This window comes from Lampetra planeri, chromosome 1, assembly GCF_965212315.1.
Source record: "Lampetra planeri chromosome 1, kcLamPlan1.2.h2, whole genome shotgun sequence".
Classification (NCBI taxonomy): Eukaryota; Metazoa; Chordata; class Hyperoartia; order Petromyzontiformes; family Petromyzontidae; genus Lampetra; species Lampetra planeri.
The window spans coordinates 33,236,195-33,261,828 of NC_136107.1; the positions used below are offsets into that span (position 1 = coordinate 33,236,195).

Below are 25,634 nucleotides of genomic sequence, written 5' to 3' on the forward strand. Positions count from 1 at the left end.
CAGCAGACCATGCTTTCCCACCTGATGAAACGTCGTGATTTATTATATTTTATACCTACGTGACTTTACCGAAAGAACCAAAGAGTATAATTTACACTTTACACACTCTTGTCATGAGTTTCAGAACAGATTTTGGCAGACCACAAACACTTTTCGTTTTTGCTCATCACTCTTCTCAGAGGCCTCACGAGATGAAAGAGCGATGACGTCAGAGGCCGCACGAGGACGCGCAACGAAACGATGACGTCAGAGGGCACACGAGATACCCGTTCACCGAGCGATGACGTCACAAGGCCGCACGACACCGCGCAACGAAGCGACGACGTCAAGGCCGAACCGAGCGATGACGTCAGAGGCCCAGTGGACCAAAGCGACGATTTCAGAGGCCGCACGAGCTCCAACCGTCAGAACGCGCACGACAGCCCCGTGACAGCGATGACGTCACGCTGTGCGTGTCACAGAAAGGTGACGTCACCCTCCCCCCAACCCCCCGCCCGTACCAGCGAAAGGGTGCGCGTGCCAGGGGGGGGGGGGTGGGGCGGAAGTGACGACACGGATTGGTTCCCTCCCACTTGGCGCCTCCGTTGGCGCCGTCGCCGCGTGTCCGGTCATTGAGGTTCCGGGGAGGGGGACAGGAAGGAGAGGGCGGTCGCCATCCTCCTCGCAGCACGGCGCACGTGTTTCTGCTGTAGCTACTCGCTTTAGCTACTGCTGTAGCTGCTGTTGTAGCTGCTGCTCGCGACCTCACGGGCCAAGCCCCGCACGCTCGCTCGCGATGAATCACAGGAGCAGGAAGCGAATCCGCGAGGCGAAGAACAACGCGAGGCCGGAGCTGCGTGAGCCCGGCGCGTGGAATCGCCAGGGGCTGCGCGAAGCTTGGGAGCTGCGAGGCGTGCGCGGAGCCGTCCAGGTGAGCGGTGGGGGGAGGGGGGTTAACGTGGTGGAGATACGGCGCGTTGTGTGTGTGTAGTAGTAGTAACGTGTGACACGGTTCACACAGGGACATATATAGCATTCATAACACAGTGCTATTTATAGTAGCCTCGAACAGTGTCATATCAGGTGCGGGGGCACCAGAGAGGAACGTAACGCTACACTTGGCCGTGTACAACGTTCGACTGTAACATGGAATAATGGCAGAGCACAACCACGGTCCACGTAGCGGTGGCATGTGTCACAATGCACACAGCGCGGTGTGGTGGATACAGCAGTGGAAGCAACAAAAATATTAACACAACACATTGTGGCAGTAGCAGCAGGCTTTTGACAGCGTAGCAACAACGCATAGAGCGGAGTGCAATGCCAATACATGAAATCGTACAATGACAAGACTCTACAGTACACTAACAATATACCAGGTGCACACCTTGAACAACCATAACCTAGAACAATTTGAAACCCGCATAAGTACGTGAACTTTATAAGTAGCGGAGAGTGGAACGAGTATTTTGCAAGCGAAACGAGACGTACGTGAAACTAAATACGTAAAGGGATTAATAGTATTGGTTCTTTCGGTAAAGTCACGTAGAAGGGAAATTATAATAATAAAACATAATAAAATAAAATTCTCACGACGTTTCGGCCACAACGCAAGCAGCCGTCCTCAGGTGAAGAACAAAGCTGTCGGAAAGACAGCGTGTTAATGCTTGCGTTGTGGCCGAAACGTGATTATTTATTGTTTTATGTATTTTATTATATAATAGTACAAAGCTTTATTTATTTATTTTATTATTTCCCTTCTGTGTGACTTTACCGAAAGAACCAAGAATATGAATCCATGCAGTCACGAAAGCTTTACATCGAAACGTAAAGGAATTGTTATATTTTTTGGCGCTAAAATGTGGAATTTGCATAAACAAATTTCTTAATCAAAATTACCAATTGTTTACTTGCACTCATCAAACCTCCGTCCGGATCCAATCATTTTGGTGTTGATGTCTCTTCATTTAGCTTATCGAGTTCCAGGTTGTAGTTTTCAAGGTTGTTAAACTTAAACCGGTAACCTTAATATTGATTACCGGTTCCAAAGGTTCTGGAATTGGGAACCGTTTCCCGTGAAACGCCGTGGTGCGTTCATTTCTTAGTTGTGGTGCGTTCCTTAGTTAAGGGTAAAAGGTAAAAATGTGCAACAACATTCTTGTCAATTTGGACCCTATTTATATTCGTAATACAGGTATTTTTCTTGGGTTAGATCGCGTAAATAAGTAAGGTTTGTCACCTAAACAGATGCCGCCAATTAGTTACTAGTAAAGCAGCAAACTGGTGCATTGGAGATTAAATCCACAACATTTAAATCTGAGCGCGACGTTCTGAGTACTACGTTTCTCCAGTAATTAAAACTAGCATCAGACGGACAGCCAGATTTTATATTCCTTGTATTCTGAAACCCGTGCATCGGATTACCGTGCTAGCTTTGACGGGGAGCCCAGTGTCGTGAAGAAGCGTTGTGGGTTGTGGTGATGAGTTTAAGGGCGCATATTTTAACATCAAATGCAAGACTTTGTAATTGGAAAGCTTCACTTGGCTACTCTATATGAGTGTCACAGAAGAAAATAGGACTCGATATTCAGGCCTTAAGGATATACTGATGTGAACAGAAAGAGATGCATTTATTAGAACAAATGTGGGCTTTCGGTGATGGTGATAGTGGTTGGATCATGACAATAATTTCTAAACAAAATTCACCAGATTCTGAGCAGTTGAATGTGTATTTTTAAGGTGGAATACAAACGATATGTGCATTATTGCATCCTAATTCTCTGGGAAGCAGTGCAAAAACTTGGCAAATGCGTAGGCACAGCTCATTCAAACATATCACACGTGTATAACGAACCTGTCTGTGGCATACACACATTCTTAGAAAGATACGTTACATTAACCCTACATGGGTATTTCAGTAAATACATGGAGCGTACAGGTAGGTAGTAAAGGTGTGAGGTCTTGCATTGAGGCCATTGTGTATGTTGGTGCAAACCTTAATTACGTGTTTTTTCCCTGCCTGTCTGCGAGAGAATGAATTGATAAAGTTGGATATTACGTTTGGTTGTGTCCGAAAGGGCTGTATTTTGTGGATGTTGAGGATGTCACTGGTTTTGTGAGGTTGGCAATTGGGGACACCCCTCGGGTTAGTAGTGTGTTCGTACAATGGTGTCACCACGTCTTGCCCAGTTGTGCTTGAAAAGTAAACAAAATAAATGTCGAATTTGACATCGTTTGGTTAAGCACTGTACCGTATTCCAGCCTGTGTGCTGTGTTGATTTAATAGCCTGTCATGTTTTTATTTGCCAGTGACCTTTGTTCAGTACAGGGAATGAAGCTCGGTTTAGAGAGGAAGTCGTTTTATTGCCCTATTTGCTTGGCATAATGCTGAACGGGCAAATAAACCACTTGAGTGGACCGTAATATGCATTTGTGATAAAAGGCCATTTTAATCTCAGTGTCAATTTGAGTGGTGTCTTTGTAAAATTAATGCCGAAAATGGTTGTCCTTATTGTGATGGTTTTCCATTGTTTTACCAATAATGGCATTTGTTAATTTGCGGTGAATAAAGTTCCTGATTTAGTGAAATAAAACTTTTTAAAAATTATACATTTAACTTTTTTTACACTATAACATATGTAGTTTTTGTTTATCCAACTTTGGCCTAATTTGTCTTTATTTGCATGTGAAGATTAAAACCCATTAATTATTGCCAAGGTCCGTGCAAGATGGGGGTCGATAATGTTCGTGGCATGTCAGGGAAGTCCTGGTGGTCTCAGTATGGTCAGGATAGCAGAAAAATAATAACTTTGTTATTTTTCAAACATGTAAATATAAAATGATATATAAACCAGTTTTAAAGTCAAACCTTTATATTTACTTGCGTTTTCCAATTTCCAATTTCAGTTATAACATACAATAATTTTGCCTATACTGCATTGTAAAACTTTCAGAAATAGTAGTAATGAGGCCCGGATCCCCAGATGAGGTGAAAAAGTTCCGACACGAATTCCGAATGAAAGACGGCCACAGTGAGAGAGATACACAGAGATAAATAGATAAAATGATAGATAGACATCGAGCGAATACTTTAGAAGCACAGTAAAATAAAGAGACAAACGTGGAGAGAGATCAGAGCTTTGATTCCCTTGCCTTGTTTGTAGTTCACGTTGTCTGTCATGCTTTGTGAATGTTGCACCGAGGCACATTGTACACCATGCCCCAGGTCATTGTCGCCACTGCATTACTCATCTAGAATTCCTTCAATTCTCAAATTATGTTGTCCCTGGTATTTCCTTCCACATTGCCGCAATAACTGGGACTGTTCCTTGCCTCAACTATTATGCCGATACTGCGATTGATGTTTGTTGCTTAAAAAATGTTTATGTACCTAAATAAGTAGCAGTCTGAATATTTGTGTCAATGTCATCTGTACATGGATTTTTTATTTCCCGATCTGTAGCTCACTAAGTATTGTTTGTGTTCCTTCCAAATAATATATATGATCCAACTGAATTATATTCTGTTTTGCCCAGTGGTAAAATCGTACATATTTGTTAACATTTTACTGCACCTTATTTAGCTGGTGATGGTTTATTTATTCGTTGTTGCTTGCTTAAACGTTTAAGTTAAATAGTTTTGCTGTCATGCAGGATAACGTGGAGAGGATTGATGCTGAGCTCGTTTCAGTGGAAGAGTTTATCGAGAAGTACGAGAGGCTGTACAAGCCGTGTGTGCTGCTCAATTGCCAGAAGACGTGGGCAGCGAATGAGAAATGGACACTGGATCGTCTCAAGAGGAAATACAGAAACCAAAAGTTCAAATGCGGTGAGGACAATGACGGCTACTCGGTCAAGCTGAAGATGAAGTACTACATAGATTACGTGGAGACTACAAATGACGACAGCCCACTGTACATCTTTGATAGCAGCTTTGGAGACCATGCCAAGAAAGGAAAGCTTCTGGAGGATTATGAGATCCCAGTGTTTTTTAAAGATGATCTTTTTAAGTACACTGGGGAAAAGCGAAGACCACCCTACAGGTAAATACCCTTATTTTCACCACTTTCATTTATTTAACGAAGGAAAAAGGGTAGAGCTAGCAAAGTGTTGTTCAAACAAGGGGTGATTTAAAAAATAAAGGGCTGCCATTAACATTGTAAAATAATATTCTGTATCCAAACATTTTTATACATAATGTAAAACAAGCAAAACAGACAACACCAAAAACTATGAAAGCATCTGCCTTCTCAATTGAGCATTGGCAGATGCCCGAATTTCCATGCTTCCTTGATGGGAGCCAGTTCCTCTATCGGAAAACCACCATTTGGTTTACCACAATGCGGTGCTGATATCATCAGCCTCACATAGAAGATTAACGGAGTCATTCTGCAATCAGGATCTGTACTGGCACCCTGGTGATTATGAGCAGAGTCCTGGTCATATCTTGCCACCTGGCCGGCTATCCATGTCATGGATAGCATTATTGGAATTCCATGGATAATTTAACAGATGGCGTCTACCATGTCACCCTGAAAGCACTCGCTCTCTCTCAAGAACTTGGAAGCTAAGCAAGATTGGTTCTTGTTATTGCTTGAATTTGATTCTGCCTGGGAATGCCAGGTTCTGTATGCCTGGGCTATGGGATGGCTAGCAGATGCCAGTAAATTAATGAATTCTTAAATCTATCTGTGCAGAGGCTTGGGTGTTAAACGCTTGCATGCGGAGGTATCCTCCAGTACAAAAGAATGGGAACAGTGGTGTGGGGGGGATGGGGAATGGGCAGATGGACATGTTGCAAAACTTAAAATATATCTGTGTAAAAATTGTGATGTTTTATATCTACCTTACGTGGTCATGCTCTATTTGGTTATATATAACTTTCTGTTGAATATTGAAAGGAGACATTTTACATTATCCAATTCCAAAGGATTAAATGAAGTCTATTACTAATTTTTTTTTTTACCAGGTATGGCCCACTGAGCTATATAGCTCTTTTTCAGAAGTGACCTGGTCACAATAGCTCAACGAAGTGGTTTATCACATAGCAACGTATAGCAGCCAAATACTCTTAAACGCATGTTTCTAAATGTGGAGGGAAAAGCCGGAGGACCCAGAGAAAAATCCACCCAACCACACAGACTCCAAATATACAGGCGTCGGGTCGAACGACCTCCTACATTCCAGGAGAGGTAGTTAGCATCTCGCCACCATGACGCCCAGTCCATAGGTCATTTTAGCATGTTACCTCCTCACCTCACTTGGTTCAGCACGAGTGAGATAAAGTAAATCCTTCTTTATTGTTCAAACGTGGGTGACATTGCCTTTGCCTGTTTTTTTTTATTTTAATGCTTTCTTACCGGTTGAAAGCTTGTGGTAATTTATCTATTTGCACGTTCTTTCCGCCCATAAAGGGTGGTGTCATTATAACTCTGGTAAATATATTCCAAGATATAGTTATATTTCTACTCGGAACACTCCCTACTGAAAACTGGCCACACTGATTAAAGTGAAAAAATTACTTTGCAAACATGCAAATACATTTAGCTCTGACATCTCTTGTCGGGTTCCATCATACTGTTTAAATACTTCTGAAGATAAGCGCATGTTGGAAATTATTACATGATCCATGCATTTGCATATTTCCTAGCTTGTAATTGTAGGATTGCATGGCCATATATTTAAAATGAAAACTTGTTTTGTTAGAATATGGCAACTCGCGCAGATAGTAGGTAGTGTTTAATTAACAGACTTTTCAAAGTGGAATCTGTTAAAAACAACTAAATAAAATATCTACTTGCTTCTTTCGGTAAAGTCACGTAGAAGGGAAATAATAAAATAATAAAATTAAAACATAATAAAATACAATTCTCACGACGTTTCTGAGGACGGCTGCTTGCGTTGTGGCCGAAACGTCGTGATAATTGTATTTTATTATGTTTTATTTTTATTATTTTATTATTTCCCTTCTACGTGACTTTACCGAAAGAACCAAGAAGATGAATCCCTGCAGTCACGAAAGCTTTAAATCGAAATTTAAATAAAATGTGTTTCCATCTTGTTTATTTGTCCCATTAGGAATAGCTGTACTATAATTTTACAAAGAATGTAACACCTTAACACGATCTTAAGCCCAAAAAATGCCTATTCAAAAAACGTATCTGTTTTTGTTTTAAGACTCTACAGTCTTAGAATTCTTAATGAGTGGAGTTAATGTTCGGTTTATCTTGACATTTTATACTAAATTACAGCTCATACAATATTAAACTCTAATAAAACAAGCAGGCTGGAATGATATGACCCTCTGGCAATTTTTGATGAATCATCAATAATAGCTGGCGATTATATTTTCAAATCGAATTTTTTTTTTCCATTATAGGTGATGGGAGTCGGTTCTTTGACTTTGTAAATGATACCGTTAATCACAGAAATTAGCAATTATGTTTTGCCCTTGGATTTGGTACCAAGAAGACATTGAACAAAATATACTTCAAGTTCTTAATGCATTGTGACTCAGAATGCACACTGGATGGCAACACTTGCCTTCCTGATTTATAAAATGAGAGCTCACTACAACCTTCTGTTTCTATAATGCCAATGTTTACCTTATTGTATCATGTTTTTTCCCCGTGTGTCCTGGAATGAAGTGTTTGTATACTGGCTTGTTCACCGACGCATTATTAGCTGTTTTATCTGTACTCTGGTGTTCAGTCTTTTTGCACAGTCCTCGCTGTTTTATATTTTTTATATAATTATAATCTGGTGCCTTTTATTTTTCTGAACTTTAAAGTGAAAATGTAGTAAATAAATAGCAGTATAAACGTTATTATTTGAGTGACATTACTACAAAATAAGTTAAAGAATTAAATACAAATGTAGCTTTACATTAATTGATCATGGCAGATTAAAAAAAAAAAACCTCGTGAGGTGACGATTGTAATTATGTTGAATTTCTTTAGCACCGTACGTAACCAACCGTGCTTCTTGGAGGTGCGTTCATAGTCCAATCTACGCTTCACCGCAAGATGGGTGGGGGGTGGGTGAAGCATATTCCTGTGCCAGTCTGTACGTGCAATATGAAGGGGTATCAGTGGGCTCACCTATCAGTGTGGATTGGGTTGCCTTTGTCTTTTTTTGTAGGACTGATAGCCCCCGTGTTTGCTCTGATAAAGTGCCTGGGAGAAACAAAAGCTCGGGGCATTTACTTAAAATAGTGTCGCACCTTATGATCGATAAAATATTTATTAAATTAAATATTTATTAAATTATATATTTATCAAATACCTTACAGGTAAAGACAATTCGTTTTTTTCGTACAACATCTAAACACTGGTAATTAAAGCAATTATATTTTTCTTCAGGTGGTTTGTGATGGGTCCTGCAAGGTCAGGAACAGGAATTCACATTGATCCACTGGGCACGAGTGCCTGGAACGCGCTGGTGAAAGGGCACAAGCGCTGGTGTCTGTTTCCGACCAATACACCCCGAGAACTAATCAAAGTGGCACGGGAAGAGGGAGGCATCCAGCAAGACGAGGCCATCACGTGGTTTAGTGTCATCTACCCGCGCACACAAGAGCCCTCCTGGCCGCCAGAGTTCAGGCCACTCGAGATCCTGCAGAAGCCTGGAGAAACAGTGTTTGTCCCAGGTAAGCCTGCAGCCTGCGAATGTCAAGGGCAAATTGTGGGAGATTGAAAAATAGATGATTATTCTTGGTTCTTTTGGTAAGAGCATGTAGAAATGAAACAATAAAATAATAAAAATATAAAACGATAAAATTCTCACGACGTTTCGACTGCAACACAAGCACTTTTTTCAATTTTTCTTGCTGTGTTTTTCACACCTGATGATGATTGCTTGTGTTGCAGTCGAAACGTCGTGATAATTTTATTGTTTTATATTTTAATTATTTTATTGTTTTATATTTTTATTATTTTATTGTTTCCCTTCCACGTGACTTTACCGAAAGAACCAAGAATATGAATCCCTGCAGTCACGACAGCTTTAAATCAAAAGATAGATGATTAAATAGTTAATTCACAATTTCTGTTGCTCTAGATTTTTTTTGTTTGTGAAAACTAAACCGACTTGAAATCTTCACCTCGTTCCTGTTAAACTTGATGTATTTTAGAATATCGGTGTCTTCATCTAAAGGGAAAGTGAAATTTGTGGGATGTATACAAGAATGGCATTGTTATTTAATCCCTACATCTTTCTGAAATAAAAAAAAATTGCCGTCACTTTTTGACTGCGGAAGTGATGCTGTTGTCAAACCGACGTGGCCAAATTCTAGCCAATCTTATGTTGTGGGCGTGCAACAGAACAAAAACTTCTACATTGTCGACTTTGATCCATATTATCTGTGTTTGTTTTCGGGTCAGGCCACGTTGTAGTTTCATGCCATAATTCCTGTCACCAACTCTCCAACATCCGGTAAAGATAGTCACGTTTACAAATACATTATTTATTCACCCCAATGTAATTGATCAAAATTCTGACCAATAAAACTCGCTGTCGGCCAAATTATTTTCGTGACTGAATTCAACGTCTCAACGCATGACATTTCACTCAAACCTCTTTGTGCTTCATCAGATACTTACCTCGGATATCGAGTGTAATGCTGCTTCTCTGTGCTTAAGTATCGGATGTGACCTCAGCAACTGCCAAAGTGGATCATTTTTTGTAATTTGACCTCGTTGCTTATAGTGTTATTTTTTTATACTTAAAAAATCTATTTAAATGGTCATATTCTTTGGGTCTTTCGGTAAAGTCACGTAGATAGGTTCAAAGAAAATAAAAATAACAAAAAACTACAACGTTTCGATCGCAACGCAAGCAGTCGTCATCAGGCTGAAAAAGAAAAACCTATCTATGTGACTTTACCGAAAGACCCAAAGAATATGAATTCATGCAGTCACGAAAACTTTATGTCATTATTTAAATGGTCATCAATGCGCTTCTTTTTCATTTATCTACATTTAGTGTTTTCAAACATTGTGTTTATTGCAGACCCAAACATACTTAATGTCACTGTTCTTACCGAACAGTGCCAAATGGGGGTAGAGAGATGGCTAGACAAATATAATTATTGACGTACAGAAACAACATGCAACAGACACACATTAGCGTCCAACAGACGTGCGGGGACGTGGCGTTTTGGGTGTGAGTCCCACGTGTGGAGCTACACGCACCAGTAGAGGGCGCTCGACTTGCTGGGTCACGCCTCCTGGGCGAGAGCCTACACCAGAGGTCGCAATCGGGTACCCGATACCCATACCCTATCCGATACCCGGCTACCCGTACCCGGCTGGGTACGGGTACGGGTACCCGTTTGCGACCCTGGTGCGGCCGGGTACGGGTAGGCCGTGAGTCACTGGTGAGTAACTGTTTGTCACTCATTTCCCAACGACTTGTCTCTTCTCTTCTCACAATTCAAGTTCCTAGAATCAACCCACCCGCGCCTGCAACATGGCTTCATCCTAGAGGTCGCAATCGGGTACCCGTACCCTACCCGATACCCGGCCGGGTACGGGTAGCTGGGTATCGGGTAGGGTACGGGTACCCATTTGCGACCCTGGTGTGGCCGGGTACGGGTAAGGAATCAAAACCCGTTTGCGACCTCTGGCCTACACATGAAGTCGCGTGCATTTTGTGAAGGAAATAAATATACTGTATAGGTTTTGATTGATTCTAGATTTGAAGCTTTCGTGACTGCAAGGATTCATACTCTTAGGTTTTTTCAGTAAAGTCACGTAGGTAAAAAAATTAAATTACAGTTAATAAAAGTAATAATAGAAATAAAATAATAAATCACGACGTTTCGGAGGCAACACAAGTCTCCATCAGGTGGGACCATCACAGCTAGATTTACTGTGACAAGTGAGGCAAAAATTCCAAGCTACAAGTTCTTAAATACAAGTTAAGGGGGGAGGAGGGGGGGGAGGGGCTTATCTGAATGTGGTAGCCAATGAATTGAACGTATTCATTGGCTACCACATTAAGAACTTGTATCTTGGAATTTTTGCCTCACTTGACACAGTAAATCTAGCTGTGACGGTCCCACCTGATGACAGAGACTTGTGTTGCCTCTGAAACGTCGTGATTTATTATTTTATTTCTATTATTACTTTTATTAATTTTATTTTTTTACCTACGTGACTTTACCGAAAAAACCTAAGAGTAGGGTTTGATTGCTTTAATTAATGCAGATTTATTTGATATTTAGATTTTTTATTGAAAAGGTTAGATGCTGTACTGTGTCATAGCACTTGAAAATCCTGATGCTTTTTACTTGGCTGCACGTGAAGGATTTGTTGAGATTTTTCTTTCATACAAATCTGATACCAGGGGGTGGAGTGATGGTGCAGTTGTTTAAGCACTGTGCAAGGAACCCCCCGATGACTTGAGTTTGAATCCTGGCCCCGTTCATGGCAACTATCTGAACCTTCCTCGGCCCTTCCCTATACCAACCAGCAGAGGTGTGGACTCGAGTCATGTGACTTGGACTCGAGTCAGACTCGAGTCATGAATTTGATGACTTGCGACTCGACTTGGACTTGCATAACAATGACTTTGTCCCACCTATGAGATGTGGACTCGAGTCATGTGACTTGGACTCGAGTCAGACTCGAGTCATGAATTTGATGACTTGCGACTCGACTTGGACTTGCATAACAATGACTTTGTCCCACCTCTGCCAACCAGCACTGACCAGTGCTGTCTTTGATCTGTATATTCAGTGTTTGTTTTTGGGTTAGGCTACGTAGTACTGAAACAGTCCCCAGGATTCAGTGGGGTGGCCATTATCCAGCAGTGGATTGACAAAGGGCTGTGAAACAATGAGAGGAAACGCTTTTTATTGATGCAAATGGCTGCTGAACTATCATCACCAAAACTAAAATCGTTGTGCTTTTAAACGGAACTTGCATCGCATTATAACTGAATAAATTACATTTCAATCGACAAACCAGTAAGAAATGCAGACCTGAAATGTATTATTAAGGGGAACGTTTTGGTGATAGTGAAGTCTGTTGTGGAACAGCTTGATGTGGTGATTATCAAGTCAGTCCCCCATTTTATTTGTGTCTATAAACTAATGTACATGACGAATACAGCATAATCTAATTTAACGAATGCTTGGCTTAGATGTATAAACATTGCATATACATTGTAACCAATTTATGAATGACATTTAGAAAAGTATAAATAGGCAGTAAGGCAACGATTACAACCTCTAAATCATTAAATATTAACCCTGATTAAAATCCCTGCATACCAGGGATGCCAAATAAATAACTCGTGAACCACTCTGGAAGTGCTGTGCGTCCCCACAGCCATAAGGGATACACTGATGTGGCCCTTGGCACAGACACTTGTGTTGATTTAGATTTTATTTATTTCAGTAGGAAGGGCCCAATGAGCTTATTATGCTCTATTTCACTGGCAACGTAATTCGCCGTACACAAATGTGGCCCAGCTGACTGGAACGGCAGTCCCCTTTTTGTTTCTCTATTTCCAACATTCTTTAGTTTTATCGTTGCCAAAGCCCTTGCGTTCATATACAACGCATAAGAGTACAACGCCTGGTGCCCACTTAACACGGCCATATCCCAATGAATTTATTTGCATTTTTTACCAATGGAATCAAACATACATTCCTTGCACTATCGTTGAATTCAACATGGATTCTTTGTGCTTTGTGATGTCTATTTGTGTCATGTTATGTGCTTGAGGCATATGGTGGACACACGGCATCTGTGCGATGGACATAGTCACTTCGCATGGCGAGCATTTAATGTATATATTACAAGGGAGACGAGGTCAACTATATGCTGGGAAAGAGGAATTGCCAGTGCTTCCTTGTGATATCCACACCGAGTCACGTGTGACACATGATATCAAAGTATAGATGTCCCATTTGGAAATGCTCAGAATTTCTTAACCCACTGCTAGTTGGGGGAAGCTGTTTATTGCTCACTTAATCTCTTTAATGAAAGTGCACAGAAGAGATGAAGCAAGTGCATCTCCAGTGTTGGGGAATATTCTCTTGACTTGTTTGTCATGACTACTCCAGTTTGTGTCGCATGTAGCACACGTGATTAGGCACATGTCACATTTGGAAGCCAAAACATAATTTGAAGCAAGATGTTACAATTCGTAGATATTTCCTGGGAGTTTCGTTTTTTCCTCTTGATGGAAGAAATTATATCACAGTCACGATGGTTAGATTTGTCTAAAATGTTGATCTTCTTTGGTCATTGGTTATTATGAGGATGATTCCAGATGAATGGATAAAACGATTGCGGGTAATAATTTTATATTTACATAGGATTCAGAGGTAGCTTTGTAAATTCACGATAAAAAATATGTGCACACAAATGGAGTAATGTTTACCAAAGCTAGATGTAAATGTACAGCTCTTGTATGAATCCACTGCTTGACGAGTTGCTCTGCATGCCCCGTTTCGTGTCATGGGACTATTGGACCATAATTCACGCTGATCGGTTCAGTGAGGTGAAGGCTGAGGAGCATAGAATCACAGTACAACAATGGTTCTTTGCTGCATTGCCCTCTGCTGGCCACAACATGGCACGGCCACACAGGCTAAATTTTGTACAGTAATGCGCTGAGTTACCGTTAAGATGTATGTGGGCATTCATGAAGGTGTACGTACAATCGTGAACAAATTTAAAACGCAATGCCATAATAAGTTGCAATTATATTTCTCCTTCGGACAGGTTGCTAAGGGCAAATATTAAATGTGGCACTGTGCTCATGTTGGAACTGTTATAAATATTACTGTTTGTCAGAAATGTAAACAAATGAAAGAGTGCTTCACCTTTGTTACAGGTGGATGGTGGCATGTTGTCCTCAACCTCGAAAACACAATTGCAGTGACCCAAAACTTTGCAAGCGTCACAAACTTCCCAGTGGTTTGGCATAAAACTGTCAGGGGACGGCCGAAGCTCTCCAGAAAGTGGTACAGGTGTGTATTTGTTTAACATTCCATTCCTTATTGCTCTTTGCAATTTAAATAGTGGATTATACAAGTGAGCAGAATTTATAGATCTTTTTTCTTCCGATTTTATTTTTAGGCAGATGAAGTGTATACGTGTTAAGAGTATCAATAATTACACGAATGTAATATTTCTGACTTAAACGTATTTGGTCTTGTGATTCGAGACTGTAAAAGCAGCAGAGAGAGACATCGTTTATTGTCTCCCAGTGACAGAGTGCACTGTATCAGTGATGAGCAATACGGTGTCTTGACCAATATCTGGAGGGTTTTTAGTTGTCACAATTCATGACCATTCCAAATGAGAAGTGCTGTCAATTGGTATTACGACAGTGAAACTGGTACCTTAGACAGCCCTTTAGCCAATCTGCTGCAAGTGTAAATACTTAATAATAGGGGTTTTCCCCTTTTTTCTGGCAACAAAACTTAAACCTTTTTACAAGGAATCATGTGTGCATTAACCACAATACTTGTGGTCAAAATGTAAACAAAAAACACACTGATAATATATGCATTGTCCTTGAAACTGATTGGTCCACACCAGAGACAGCTTTCTTTTGAGCCTCATCTCAATTGGTGCTAGACCAGAGGACGCCATTTGGCCAGACCAGAGGACGCCTTTTTTTTTGGCGTCCTCTGGGTCTAGCACCAATTGAGATGAGGCTCAAAAGAAAGCTGTCTCTGGTGTGGACCAATCAGTTTCAAGGACAATGCATATATTATCAGAGTGTGTTTTTTGTTTACATTTTGACCACAAGTATTGTGGCTAATGCTTGTAAAAAGGTTTCAGTTTGTTGTCAGAAAAAAGGGAAAACCCCTATTATTATATTTTGGTACTGGCAAAGGAGGTCTAATGATGTAAATACTTAGTGCATGTGTATTATATCACGGTAGAACTCCTCTTATCTGTGGGAAAACTTAAGTGAGCGGCACAGATAAATAAATTATTGTCCTTCAGATTCATCTCTATTAACCGCAATGTCAAGGCATGAACTACCTAGAGCACTTATTCATTAAGATTGCAGATAACACAATTACTTGAAAAGTGTATTGCAAGAAAGCCATCAGTTTTTTGGGACCGCATGTGATCCAATTGACGTGGTCATATCGCTAATTATTACTGTATACGCCTATGCTGTATTTAAGTTAGTTGGCAATGTGCTTCGATGTATTCGGTAAACTAAATATGAATAGATGGTTATACAACCTTTATAGTCCGGGAAGAGCCCAATGAGAACAGATGTATCATTTTCAAGGGAGATGTAGATTTAAATAAATAAAGCAAAATTACAAACAGTTACCAATAATGTAAACAATGCAGAGAGCACTATTTGATACAAATAAAACATACAATAGAAACGTTAAATATGGCTATTATTAAACTTTACATATTGAGAAATATATGCGTTAAATGGATGTTTGCTTTTCATTTTAAACACGTTCACAATTGCCAAATAGTCTACTGGCTTTCATCGTTGTTTTAACGTTTACTGTAAGTCTGTAAGTATATGTAAGTATCCATGGGGGCGGCTGATCTGCGATCCTTTCTGTTGTCTGCAGACCCCTGGGGGATTCACAGGTAAGATGATCGGAAAGGCAGAAACTTTAAATTTGCCTTTGCAGTACCAACTCCTTAGAATCTGTCTTTCTGTGGAATACACAATTATTTTATTTGCAAGCAATGTATTATTAACTGCCAGCTTGGATTTATGAATCTAAAGTCGTTATTAGACTCATCATGAAAGTGTAATTTGGCCTTGTTGTAAGATTTCAAAGTAAACAGAGTAGTTTTGCTGTTTATCAGCTTAAGAAAACCGATGTATTCCTCATTATGCGACCTGCAATGCCATGTGGGGCCGCAGATAATAGCATTCACGGATAAGAGGAGTAGCTCTTACATTGAGAGATTCACTGGCAATTTTTACACGTCACACATTCCCACTCTCTACGGAGATGGTCTGTCGCATCATTCATGTACCACGTGAGTGACCCCTGTAATAAAAAATCAAATAAATATTGTACTGAGTAAGCCAAGTCATAAAATGTGTGCAATATACTACAAACCTCTTTGCTGTGACAAGCGATGGGTCCAGCAGTCATCTGCTTTGGGTGGCCACTGAGCTATTCCACATTTCTGTGGCGAGGCGCTAGTTCCATTCACAGACGAGGACAGTTGAATTGCCACAAATTGGGTACTCATACTCGGAAGGAATTATTTGACGAGTTCGTGTGCAACCGTCCGGTTGGATGTCGAGTGCTTTTACCACAACATCGGTGACCAAATGGTAATACCAAAATTAATGCTCATATTATTTTATATTTTAGATTACCAACATTGTGGTCCAATCGCGAGGTTTGTGCGCATCGTTGGGTGTTCTTTTGGAACTGTAGAATTTGTAAATGAGCAACTGGCTGAAAGACACCAATTTTTCTGCGTATTTTTATTTAAAGGGCTTTGCATATGATGTGCTTTGGTTTACATCTCCTGTAATCGTTAACGTGGGCCCACCATATATGAGAATTTACCATCTAGAGTTTTGAGTCTTTTCTGCTAAATGCAAATATACTTTTTAAAAGGCTGGTATTTGATTATCTTTGGAGTGAACAGCATTATTAAGGTACAGATTTCCCTCACTTTATGCGGTGATGTCTTCCAAGAAAAGGGCTCACAAAGCGAAACCGCACGAGACGGCTGCCTGCCCCGAGTAGCGCGCACAGTACAGTCCGCACAATATTGTCCCACGTCCGACCGCATCGCGACATTTGAGTGAATTTAAACCACCGCATAGTGTAGCGAATGTTGGGTAGATCTAGGTTAGCCGCATAGTGAGGGAGACTCATAGTTGTGGCTCCACAGTCACTGGGTCATTTTGCCGAGTGTTATGCATGCCTGCAATCCAGTGCTTTTTGGCGCAGGTTTTGTGGATCGCATGGAAATTTTGCCTAACCATTCCAATCTACTGGATCGTAAGGCAATAGCAGTGGAAGAATTGAATTGTACCATATTGTATGATATTAAATGTTCTTTTCTTGTATGTTTGAGTTTCACTCCGGTTTTTACACCCACATGAACATACTCGTTACAAAAGAAATTGCCCAAACATCCGATTAATGAATTGCTTTCCTGAGGAAAATAACTTGATACTCGGTCAAACACACTTGTATTGTTTAAATCATTTACAGTTTTTTTTTTAATTCTTGTGTCGTTTAGAATCTTAAAGCAGGAGTTCCCAGATCTGGCAGCGGTGGCTGACTCCGTGAACCTCCAGCAGTCGACAGGATTTGCCTCGGACTCCTCCAGTGACTCCTCTTCCTCCAGCTCTTCGAGTTCTTCTGATTCGGGTTCTGAGGTCAGTTTAACCCCTTCCCATTCCGATGACGTACACGTACGTACGTACGTGTACGTCATCGGAAATTGTATTCAATTGAAAGCATGGAATTGTGTTTTCAAGTCAAAAATCGTGAAAACGGAACGCCTCTCAACATGTAAATTGTGCATGTGTACACCATGTATACTTTCTAAAATGTTCCTAGACCCACTGTTGACTCAAAGGCATGCATGCACACTGCATAAATGATTGCTTTACATGCACTTAACTGTAAAGTCACACATACTTACACGTGCATACCAATATCCCACACTACAGAAACCCTGTGTATCCTGGAGTTCCAGGCATATAGGATGGATGCATGTTTTCCTGCCTGTTTGGTGGCTCGAATTTTTGCAAAAATTGATCTACACTTAGCTGGAACCTTTTGTGTAAAACGTAAAGAAAACTTGTTTAATTGTGTTGTTAAGTAGTGCTCGGTAAATCTTGACTTAAAGCTTTAGTGACTGCAGGAATTCATATTCTTTGGGTCCTTTGGGTCTTGGTCGCTGCTCTCCGATCTTAATTTAACATTCTAATCTCTCACATTATCATAGCCACTTCCGTGCCCTCGTCGTGGAGGTCGCCCTCCGATCTTACATTAACATTCTAATCTCTCACATTATCATAGCCACTTCCGCGCCCTCGTTGTGGAGGTCACCCTCTGATCTCACATTAACATACTAATTTATCACATTAACATCACTAGCCCCGCCAATTTCTTTATGACCCTTGGGCTACACCCATTTTGAACCTTTAAAACAGTCTACCTCAGCAGCTTTCCTCTTTTCTCCCCTTGATGATGATCGCTTGTGTTGTGATCGAAACGTAGTTTCTTGTTATTTTCTTTCAGCCTATCTACGTGACTTTATCGAAAGACCCAAAGAATAGTGCTCGGTAACTTTACTTCATTAGACCTCCTTTGCCAGTACCAAAAAATAATAATAGGGGTTTCCCCCTTTTTTCTGGCAACAAAACTGAAACCTTTTTACGACGATTCATGTCTGCATTAACCACAATACTTGCAGTCAAAATGCAAACAAAAACACTTGAAACTGATTGTTCCACACCATTTTGACTGCAAGTATTGTGGTTAATACAGACATGAATCCTTGTAAAAAGGTTTCAGTTTTGTTACCAGAAAAAAGGGGGAAAACCCTATTATTATTATTATGGTACATATACTGTCGGCGCAATATATTTTTCAGCAGATAGTTGCAATCTCATATCCATTGATATATTTTTTTTGTTTAATGATTTACACGTTTTTGTGCCTTTTTTCTACAGAATATTGGAAACGGAGAAGGAATGACGCACAAGAGAAAGAGATTAAAATCTTCCACAGATCGAAGTGTTGTCAATGACAAGGATTGTGGACTAAAATCTGAGCGAAATACCAGAAGATAACTTTTTTGCACATCGCATACACGACTGCGGTTTCTGAAGAATTTGCAATGATAAAACATTCAATGATTATCGTTCAGCATGTAGTGTGCTAACATTTGTATTGAACTTCAAGAAATCCCTCTGAGTATTTGTAATTAATGTATGGCATTTAAACTTCAAAAAAAAGTTTGTAAGCAATACATTGAGAACTAAATTTAATTGATCACAAATACATTTGAATGTATTTTTCAATTTGTTTGGTTTGTTTATTAAGTTACCACAGTCCATTACTGTTGAAATGTTATCTGTTATCAATCACTTAGAGGGGGTGGCCCCTTTAGATTATCACATTTTTTGCATAAGAAGTCTTTATATTTGCAATTTTAAAATGTTCTTTATCAACGTCATAATTTGCTGTATATGGATAATAGAGTTAATTTGCTGTTTGACTTTTCTCATGGTGAAATATCTGGAATAAAATATGCGGAATTTGTGGAGTGTGTTGCATTATAGCGGTGGAGTGCCCGTGCACCTTGGGGCTTGATGAAAAGTCTCCCCACACTTGCCAGATGAGGACTTTCCAGATGAGGACGGACCAGTGATGCTACGATCCATATTCCTGCATATGAATGGGTCCTCGACGGTGATTACACTGGTCAACACACTTTTTCTGGCATAAGGTATTCCAACGGTTTTAAGGTAATTTTGGGGTGCCGATTCCAAATCTGGCATCAGTTTTTGTCTATCACATCAGATTTTTGAGATATCAAATATTGTATTTTCAATAAAAACTGCAGAAGAAAAATATTAAATAAATGTGGATATCTGCATGAAATGATATTATAAACACCACTATCTTAAAAATACAGCACCATATTTTAACACTAAAGCAGTCACTGACTCGCAACAACTTGCAATCATAAGTGACAGTTAATTTCGGGTAAAATCAATGAAAATAGGGTATGCCGATAACATAAAAATGAGATGTGATAGAGCAAATCTGAGATCAGATTTGGAATCGGCACCCTGAAATTATTCTAAAACAGCTGCAAAAGTCCAGGCCAGAAAAAAAGATTTTTTTTTTGTTGACCAGTGTTATCATCTCAGCCACGGTCTCTTTTTTTGTTGCTATGAAATCGCCCATTCTAGAGAGCGTTTGCCAGAGCCTACTTTTGGAGACTGGTAAGCAATGCGCGTGTCTTTTCGTGTGGGCATGGGGCATGGAAACACGCGTGTGTGCAGACTAGCAAACGGTCGGTGGATGATGCAGATTTGTTAAGCTCCATGGCCCTTTTGGCAAGGATATGGCAGTATAGCAAGCAGGTAAGCGAACCCATATGTGCAAAACGTATCTCAGACTTTTCAGGGGTATTCTGTAAAGTTTTTTGCAGTAGGGTGATAATGCAGCTCCGTGTAATAAAACAAACGTATTTGTAGTTTTTTTTTGCATTGTGATTTTTGGCAAAGACGTTACCATGGACAAATATGCGTGGTGTGTTCTGGTTACTCGTTTCCTCGCATGCAAACTACTAATTGAAACGAGAGTTGTGTGTCTTAGATAACAGCAATGACCACCGGCAATTTTAGGAACACCGCTGCAGTGACGTGCAGTTGTGGCATGCCTGGGATCCAACACTTTGGAAGGAAGGGCTGCTGGATAACGCAGACTTGTAAAACCCACCGTTTAAGATGGTCAGATGGCAGTACAGCAAGAGGATATGTGAAACGAATATACTGACATTTTTTGCAGCCTCATGCATGGGGACTCCATCCCCCTCCATGCAAACGCATTAAGAAATCCACTCAGTCATTCTGCGTTGTTAACCACCATTGACGGAAGAAACGTAAACATCAGAAACAGCAGCACCCGTAGTCGCAGCAGAGTGACCATTTTAGGATCTGAGTTGTATATCCATGGAATGGAACTTAGTTAAGAAAAATTCAGGTACATGGTCATCCTCGTATCCATAGGAAATTTGTATGGATACATTTACCAAACGTTTAGCTCACTTGCATGCCTATCGAGATGTAAATAGCCCGGCGCCCAAATCTGAAATACATCGAAGGAGACACCCCCTCATTGCTTTAAAACCGATATAATGTTTTATATTGTCAGTAAAGTTGTTGCGAAAGTTTTAATTACGTAAAAGGTGGTTTGAACATTCTACAGGACGCCTTTTGGCGTCCTCTGGTCTAACACTGTTTGAGACGAGGCTCAAAAGAAAGCTGTCTCTGGTGTGGACCAATCAGTTTCAAGGGCAATGCATCTATTATCAGAGTCTGTTTTTTGTTTGCATTGTGACCACAAGCATTGTGGTTAATGCAGACATGATTCCTTGTAAAAGGTTTCAGTTTGGTTTTTCACATCTTAACACCTGTTTTGTTGCCAGAAAAAATGGGAAAGACCTTTTTACCATATTTTGGTATTGGCAAAGGAGATCCCATGACGTAGCGTGTAATCAATGTTTTAAATGCTTATACACTTGGGCACTAATGACAAACCGCATATCACTGAACATGCCAAATAAACCTCGTAGAGATAATTTGGATGCCAGGAATCCAAAGATTACAATACCAAAGACTTTGGAGCTTTTAGGATGAAACGTGTAAATTTTTTTTTGAAATGATTAAGTTTGCAAAAATGCATTCCTCGTAAAATGTTTCTATTTGGTCTTTGAACATCTGTTTTATTGCCAGAAAGGGACAAACCTATTGTTATTTTTTCATAATAAAATACATTTATTTTCAAAAATTGACAACATTAAATCACGCACGAGAAGATAAATCAACAATTGCAGGTCGAGGGGGTCGAGTTCCGCCCCACCCCCATAAGTACCGATTACATTTATATTAAATGTATGAATTAGCTAAAATCCCTGAGTGCTGGACACTCGAATGGGTTTCTCATGTGTATATAGTCGGCACGTGTTGGTGACCAATAAACGCCGGATTTAATAATCCATTTTGACGAGATTCCTATATTCACAAATTAAATTGCTGGTAGACAAATCCAATCACGACGGATAATATAATCGGATGCTAATTGTTGCTTAATGGTATTTTATTCAATTTCTGTCGGTATTTTGTAAAAGTTACTAAGGTTATATGATCAAAAGTATTAAGTAGTTCAGGTGCAGGTTATATTATGTTTCTGCTTTTAACAAGATTCTGTTAGTATAAAATTTCGATTTGGTACATCCGATATTAACATTCGTATAACCAATATCCTAAATATCGAAGGATGTTTATGTTAATGACCACATTCATGTTTAGGTATAAAAACTTATTTCATACTAGATATGATTCAAATGTTAAAAACATTTTTTCCATGCATTTCTCATCTAAGTTGTGTTTGTAAATAAATGCATGAACCGGAAGTTTTGCATTGGGTTTATGTGGTCACTTATGAATACACACTTCACATGACCAAGTCTACAATTGTTTCATGTTGGAACAGATATTTCTCACCAAAAGAAGCTGTTGGTGGTGAGTACTCGTTTGGTCGTCAGTCTTTGGATGAGGTAACATTCTTGTACTGGCCTTTCGTGTCGGTGACAATGTGTTCACGAACTCGGTCACACTGAAAGATAACTTTTTTATAATTGTTTTTTTACCCTTTTATCTGGCAACAAAGCTGACACTTTTTTTTACAAGGAGTCATGTTTGCGTTGACCACAATACCTGCGGTCGGAATGAAAACAAAAAACACAACTCTGATAATGTATGCACTGTCCTTTAAATTGATTGGTCCACACCCGAGACAGCTTTTCTTAGAGTCTAGTTTCACATGGTGTTGTACCAGATGACGCCAAAAGGCGCAACACCATGTGAGACTAGGCTCTAAGAAAAACTGTCTCGGGTGTGGACCAATCAATTTCAAGGACAGTGCATACATCATCAGAGTTGTGTTTTTTGTTTGCATTCCGACCGCAGGTATTGTGGTCAATGCAAACATGACTCCTTGTAAAAAAAGGTGTCAGTTTTGTTGCCAGATAAAAGGGTAAAACACCAATGATCATATTTTGATACTGGCAAAGGAGGTTCCAATTGGATAACTTTATTGTTCTCTGATAGCATTACTGAATTGGATGTTCCATGCAAAGGACTTTGTTGGCTTTTCCATAGCTGCACCTCAAAGAATTCAAGAGCCATTAAGTACGAATCGATTTGATTCATTATCTGTAGCTACACATTTTATTACAGATATGAAGAGGCAATGGTGGTATCCGAAGTCCAGATCTCACTGTATTTGTCCAGAGAATTCTTCTTTTCATGATGCTCTTCATTGTTTTCAAAAACGCAGTTTTTCTGAAAACACAAATGCATAAGAATCTTGTTATCACTGAGTATTTTAATATATGGTGCATATTGTGGGTTTTGCAAAACAGATGTAGACGACACAGTTTCCCTGAACACGCATGAACTGTTCTGTGTGCATGCTTGCACAAGCTAACTGCTTCCATGTCATCAAGTGTGGACGAACCAGATCCAACAGTGCTATGAGAGATTTTCAGAAATGGACATGTCTTGAAAAGGCTCCACACTGTTCAACGATCCTGTGAGCAGTGTGTGCCACAGAGCTCTCTCAACCCAGGTGTTGTATTAAGAGCAGCATGGTTCGATAATACTTGCACTTACTAAGACTGGGTCTAACACATTCCTGCGGAGGGAGCTGGTAGGAACGTTGGGTTGCTCGGTCAATGGCCAGGGTCAACGGCGGCGTGGTGTATTCCGCAAATATGGCCGACTGAGGGCGGGCACAAGCCGGCGTGAGTAGGTGAAACGTTGAGTTTTATAAGGACACCACGGGGTTACCAGCCCCTCCCCAACCAGCCCCACCCCTCCCTCCCACCCCCCACCCAGCCTCACCCTCCCCACCCAGCCCCTCCCCACCCTCCCCCTCCCCACCCTCCTCACCCAGCCCCTCTCCACCCTCCCCTCTCCACCTAGCCCCACCCCTCCAATTTTTGGATGCACGACGGACGGACACAATAATCCCCTGTAGGCTGGTGTAACCAGGAGGTTCCTACCAGTAAAATAAATTTTATTGGTGTGATGAATGTGTGCGTTTTTGAGCGGCAGTACAGCGGACAGCGTGCTGCGCTATGGACCAGGCGAACGGCCAACACCAGTGACGATTATCTGAACCGGTCCTGGGCCCTCCCCTAGGTCGACTCCGCCTCAAATGAGTACCTGGTGCAGTGTGTAAACATCACCACTCGGGACACAAAGGCGGCCCGGACGTGGTGCTGGCCACCTACCCCCTCGTCTGCTGTGCCGGCCTTCATAGGTGCTCGCTAACAGCACTTGCCCCAACAATCAGTTTAAGGCTATAAGATGGATCTTTGTCTTTATTTGCATTTGTCTAAGCCAACCAAAGGCCTTTGCATAGGGTATCCAATTCAGCATTAAAATTTGTTTTTTTGTTGTAGAGCAGCGGTGCTATGTTTCGCTCACTGCACTCTGAACACAGAAACCCGAGTTTGATTGCCAACCACCGATTTTAACTGGTTTTGGCACTCACGGGGTGCAGTAATCGTTATGTTCATGTGACACAACCGTACGTTGTAAAAAGGTGTGGATAGGTCTTTGGTTAAGTTTCGGGTTGCGACTACTCTCTGCAACATTTTTGCAATGCAGCAGTATTTTACACTTCAGCATCAAAGCCCCCATCACCACCACCCGTGGTTATGCAACTGGTCATGATGGGACCATTTGCGCATTCTCTAAGATCTATGCAATTGGCATTAACGAAACGAGTGCAGTGGGAGTGAAGGTGTCCAAACCAGACATCCGTCCCACCTTCAGTTGATCTCCACTGCCAAAGCAGCAGGACAGGGCCTCGCGAGCTTTGTGGTAGATGGGAGCGAGGAGCGTTGGATCAATGGGGCGTTTAGAATTTCCTCCTAAATAAAGCGACATACAACAGTCAAGCATTAAGTGAAATTAAGCGGTTTGTTACTTTAAAAAAACAGATGAATATATTAATAAGGGAATAATAAATGTGCAGCCTTGCAATGTCTTGTTCACACCACTGCTGGAGGAAGGGCCTCTACTAGAAGATACTTGGCTTACTATGCAGTGCTATTATATTCTAACAATATTTTAGTCTAAAGAAGATCCCCGCAAGTGGAGCAAAACGACGGACATCAAGCAGAACAAGAGGCATTACAATCCAAAACCAAAAACCAGAGCACCGCATTCCAATATTTATTCTCATAATCATGATATGAGTTAAAATACATATCGTTCGTTTTACAAAGGGAGCAGTGTAGATGCACCATTAATGAGCTTGTGTGTATACAATGCAAAGTATCCAGCACCCACCTGTCACGAGGCTTATCACAACGCTCACAAGCACAGTTCCCAGCCAACCTATTGGGCTGTAGTGTAGATAGGAGATGGAGTAGAATGTGCCTGCAATTGTCGGCCTGTGCATTGGTGGCAGTTGTGCACGTGTACCCAGTAGCACATGCATCGGATGTGGGAGGAGACGTGAGCGTGTGTATGTTTTGGAGGTTGGCAAGATTTTGGAGGGAGGACAAAAGATGGATGATAATTAATACACGAAATAATTGATTGTAATATAGGCTGGTCAGAAGGAACTGAAATACTCTGATATCAACAATTGTGTTGTCGATACTGCCATAATGGTAATTGTAAATTCACCAGAAGAGGTATATTTGACATTACAAAGTGATTTTGGTCTTATTCAGTATTAGCTTACTTCCCTCAAATTGGTTCTGAATGCAAATCCAACCAAAGTCATGTTTTTTTTCCAATAAAGGAAATCCTGCCACGTTTCCAACCCAGGTTATGTCTCCATATAATCAATAAATTGATCAAGTGGAGAAGAACATGTACTTGGGTTTTTATCATCGACTCTAA

At 40.6% G+C, this 25,634-nt stretch overlaps 2 protein-coding genes across 6 annotated transcripts in view; one reads left to right on the forward strand and one right to left on the reverse strand.

Moving 5' to 3' along the window:
- The first annotated feature begins 583 nt into the window (after positions 1-583).
- JMJD6 (jumonji domain containing 6, arginine demethylase and lysine hydroxylase) lies at positions 584-19,239 on the forward strand. 2 transcript variants are annotated; one of them, XR_013585920.1, is made up of 7 exons: positions 584-910; positions 4,632-5,020; positions 8,339-8,625; positions 13,827-13,962; positions 15,553-15,571; positions 17,204-17,342; positions 18,648-19,239. XR_013585920.1 is itself a non-coding variant. In XM_078599135.1 (6 exons), the coding sequence occupies exons 1-6, from the start codon at positions 776-778 to the stop codon at positions 18,765-18,767; spliced, it is 1,206 nt and encodes a 401-aa protein (XP_078455261.1). In that variant the 5' UTR covers positions 589-775; the 3' UTR covers positions 18,768-19,239. The 2 variants fall into 2 exon arrangements, 1 of the variants encoding a protein (XP_078455261.1); XM_078599135.1 differs by lacking the exon at positions 15,553-15,571 and having other exon boundaries at positions 589-910.
- A 2,225-nt stretch (positions 19,240-21,464) lies between these two features.
- The window catches only part of LOC144721468 (sodium-coupled monocarboxylate transporter 1-like), a 50,309-nt gene continuing 46,139 nt past the window's right edge, over positions 21,465-25,634 (reverse strand). For 3 of the 4 annotated variants that reach the window (XM_078599115.1, XM_078599107.1, XM_078599098.1), the window contains 3 exons: positions 25,074-25,177; positions 24,549-24,652; positions 21,465-23,054 (listed from right to left, as the gene is read on the reverse strand). In XM_078599115.1, coding sequence (XP_078455241.1) covers positions 22,944-23,054; positions 24,549-24,652; positions 25,074-25,177 — 319 coding nt within the window. In that variant the 3' untranslated portion in view covers positions 21,465-22,943. Of the gene's footprint in view, positions 23,055-24,548; positions 24,653-25,073; positions 25,178-25,634 lie in introns of those variants that run through there. The other variant, XM_078599123.1, reaches the window with a different exon arrangement.

Coding starts and splice junctions, on each gene's coding strand:
- JMJD6 (XM_078599135.1), top strand. CDS start 776: ATGAATCACAGGAGCAGGAAGCGAATCCGCGAGGCGAAGAACAACGCG. Junction 911..4,631: donor GCGTGCGCGGAGCCGTCCAG/GTGAGCGGTGGG, acceptor GCTGTCATGCAG/GATAACGTGGAGAGGATTGA. Junction 5,021..8,338: donor AAGCGAAGACCACCCTACAG/GTAAATACCCTT, acceptor ATTTTTCTTCAG/GTGGTTTGTGATGGGTCCTG.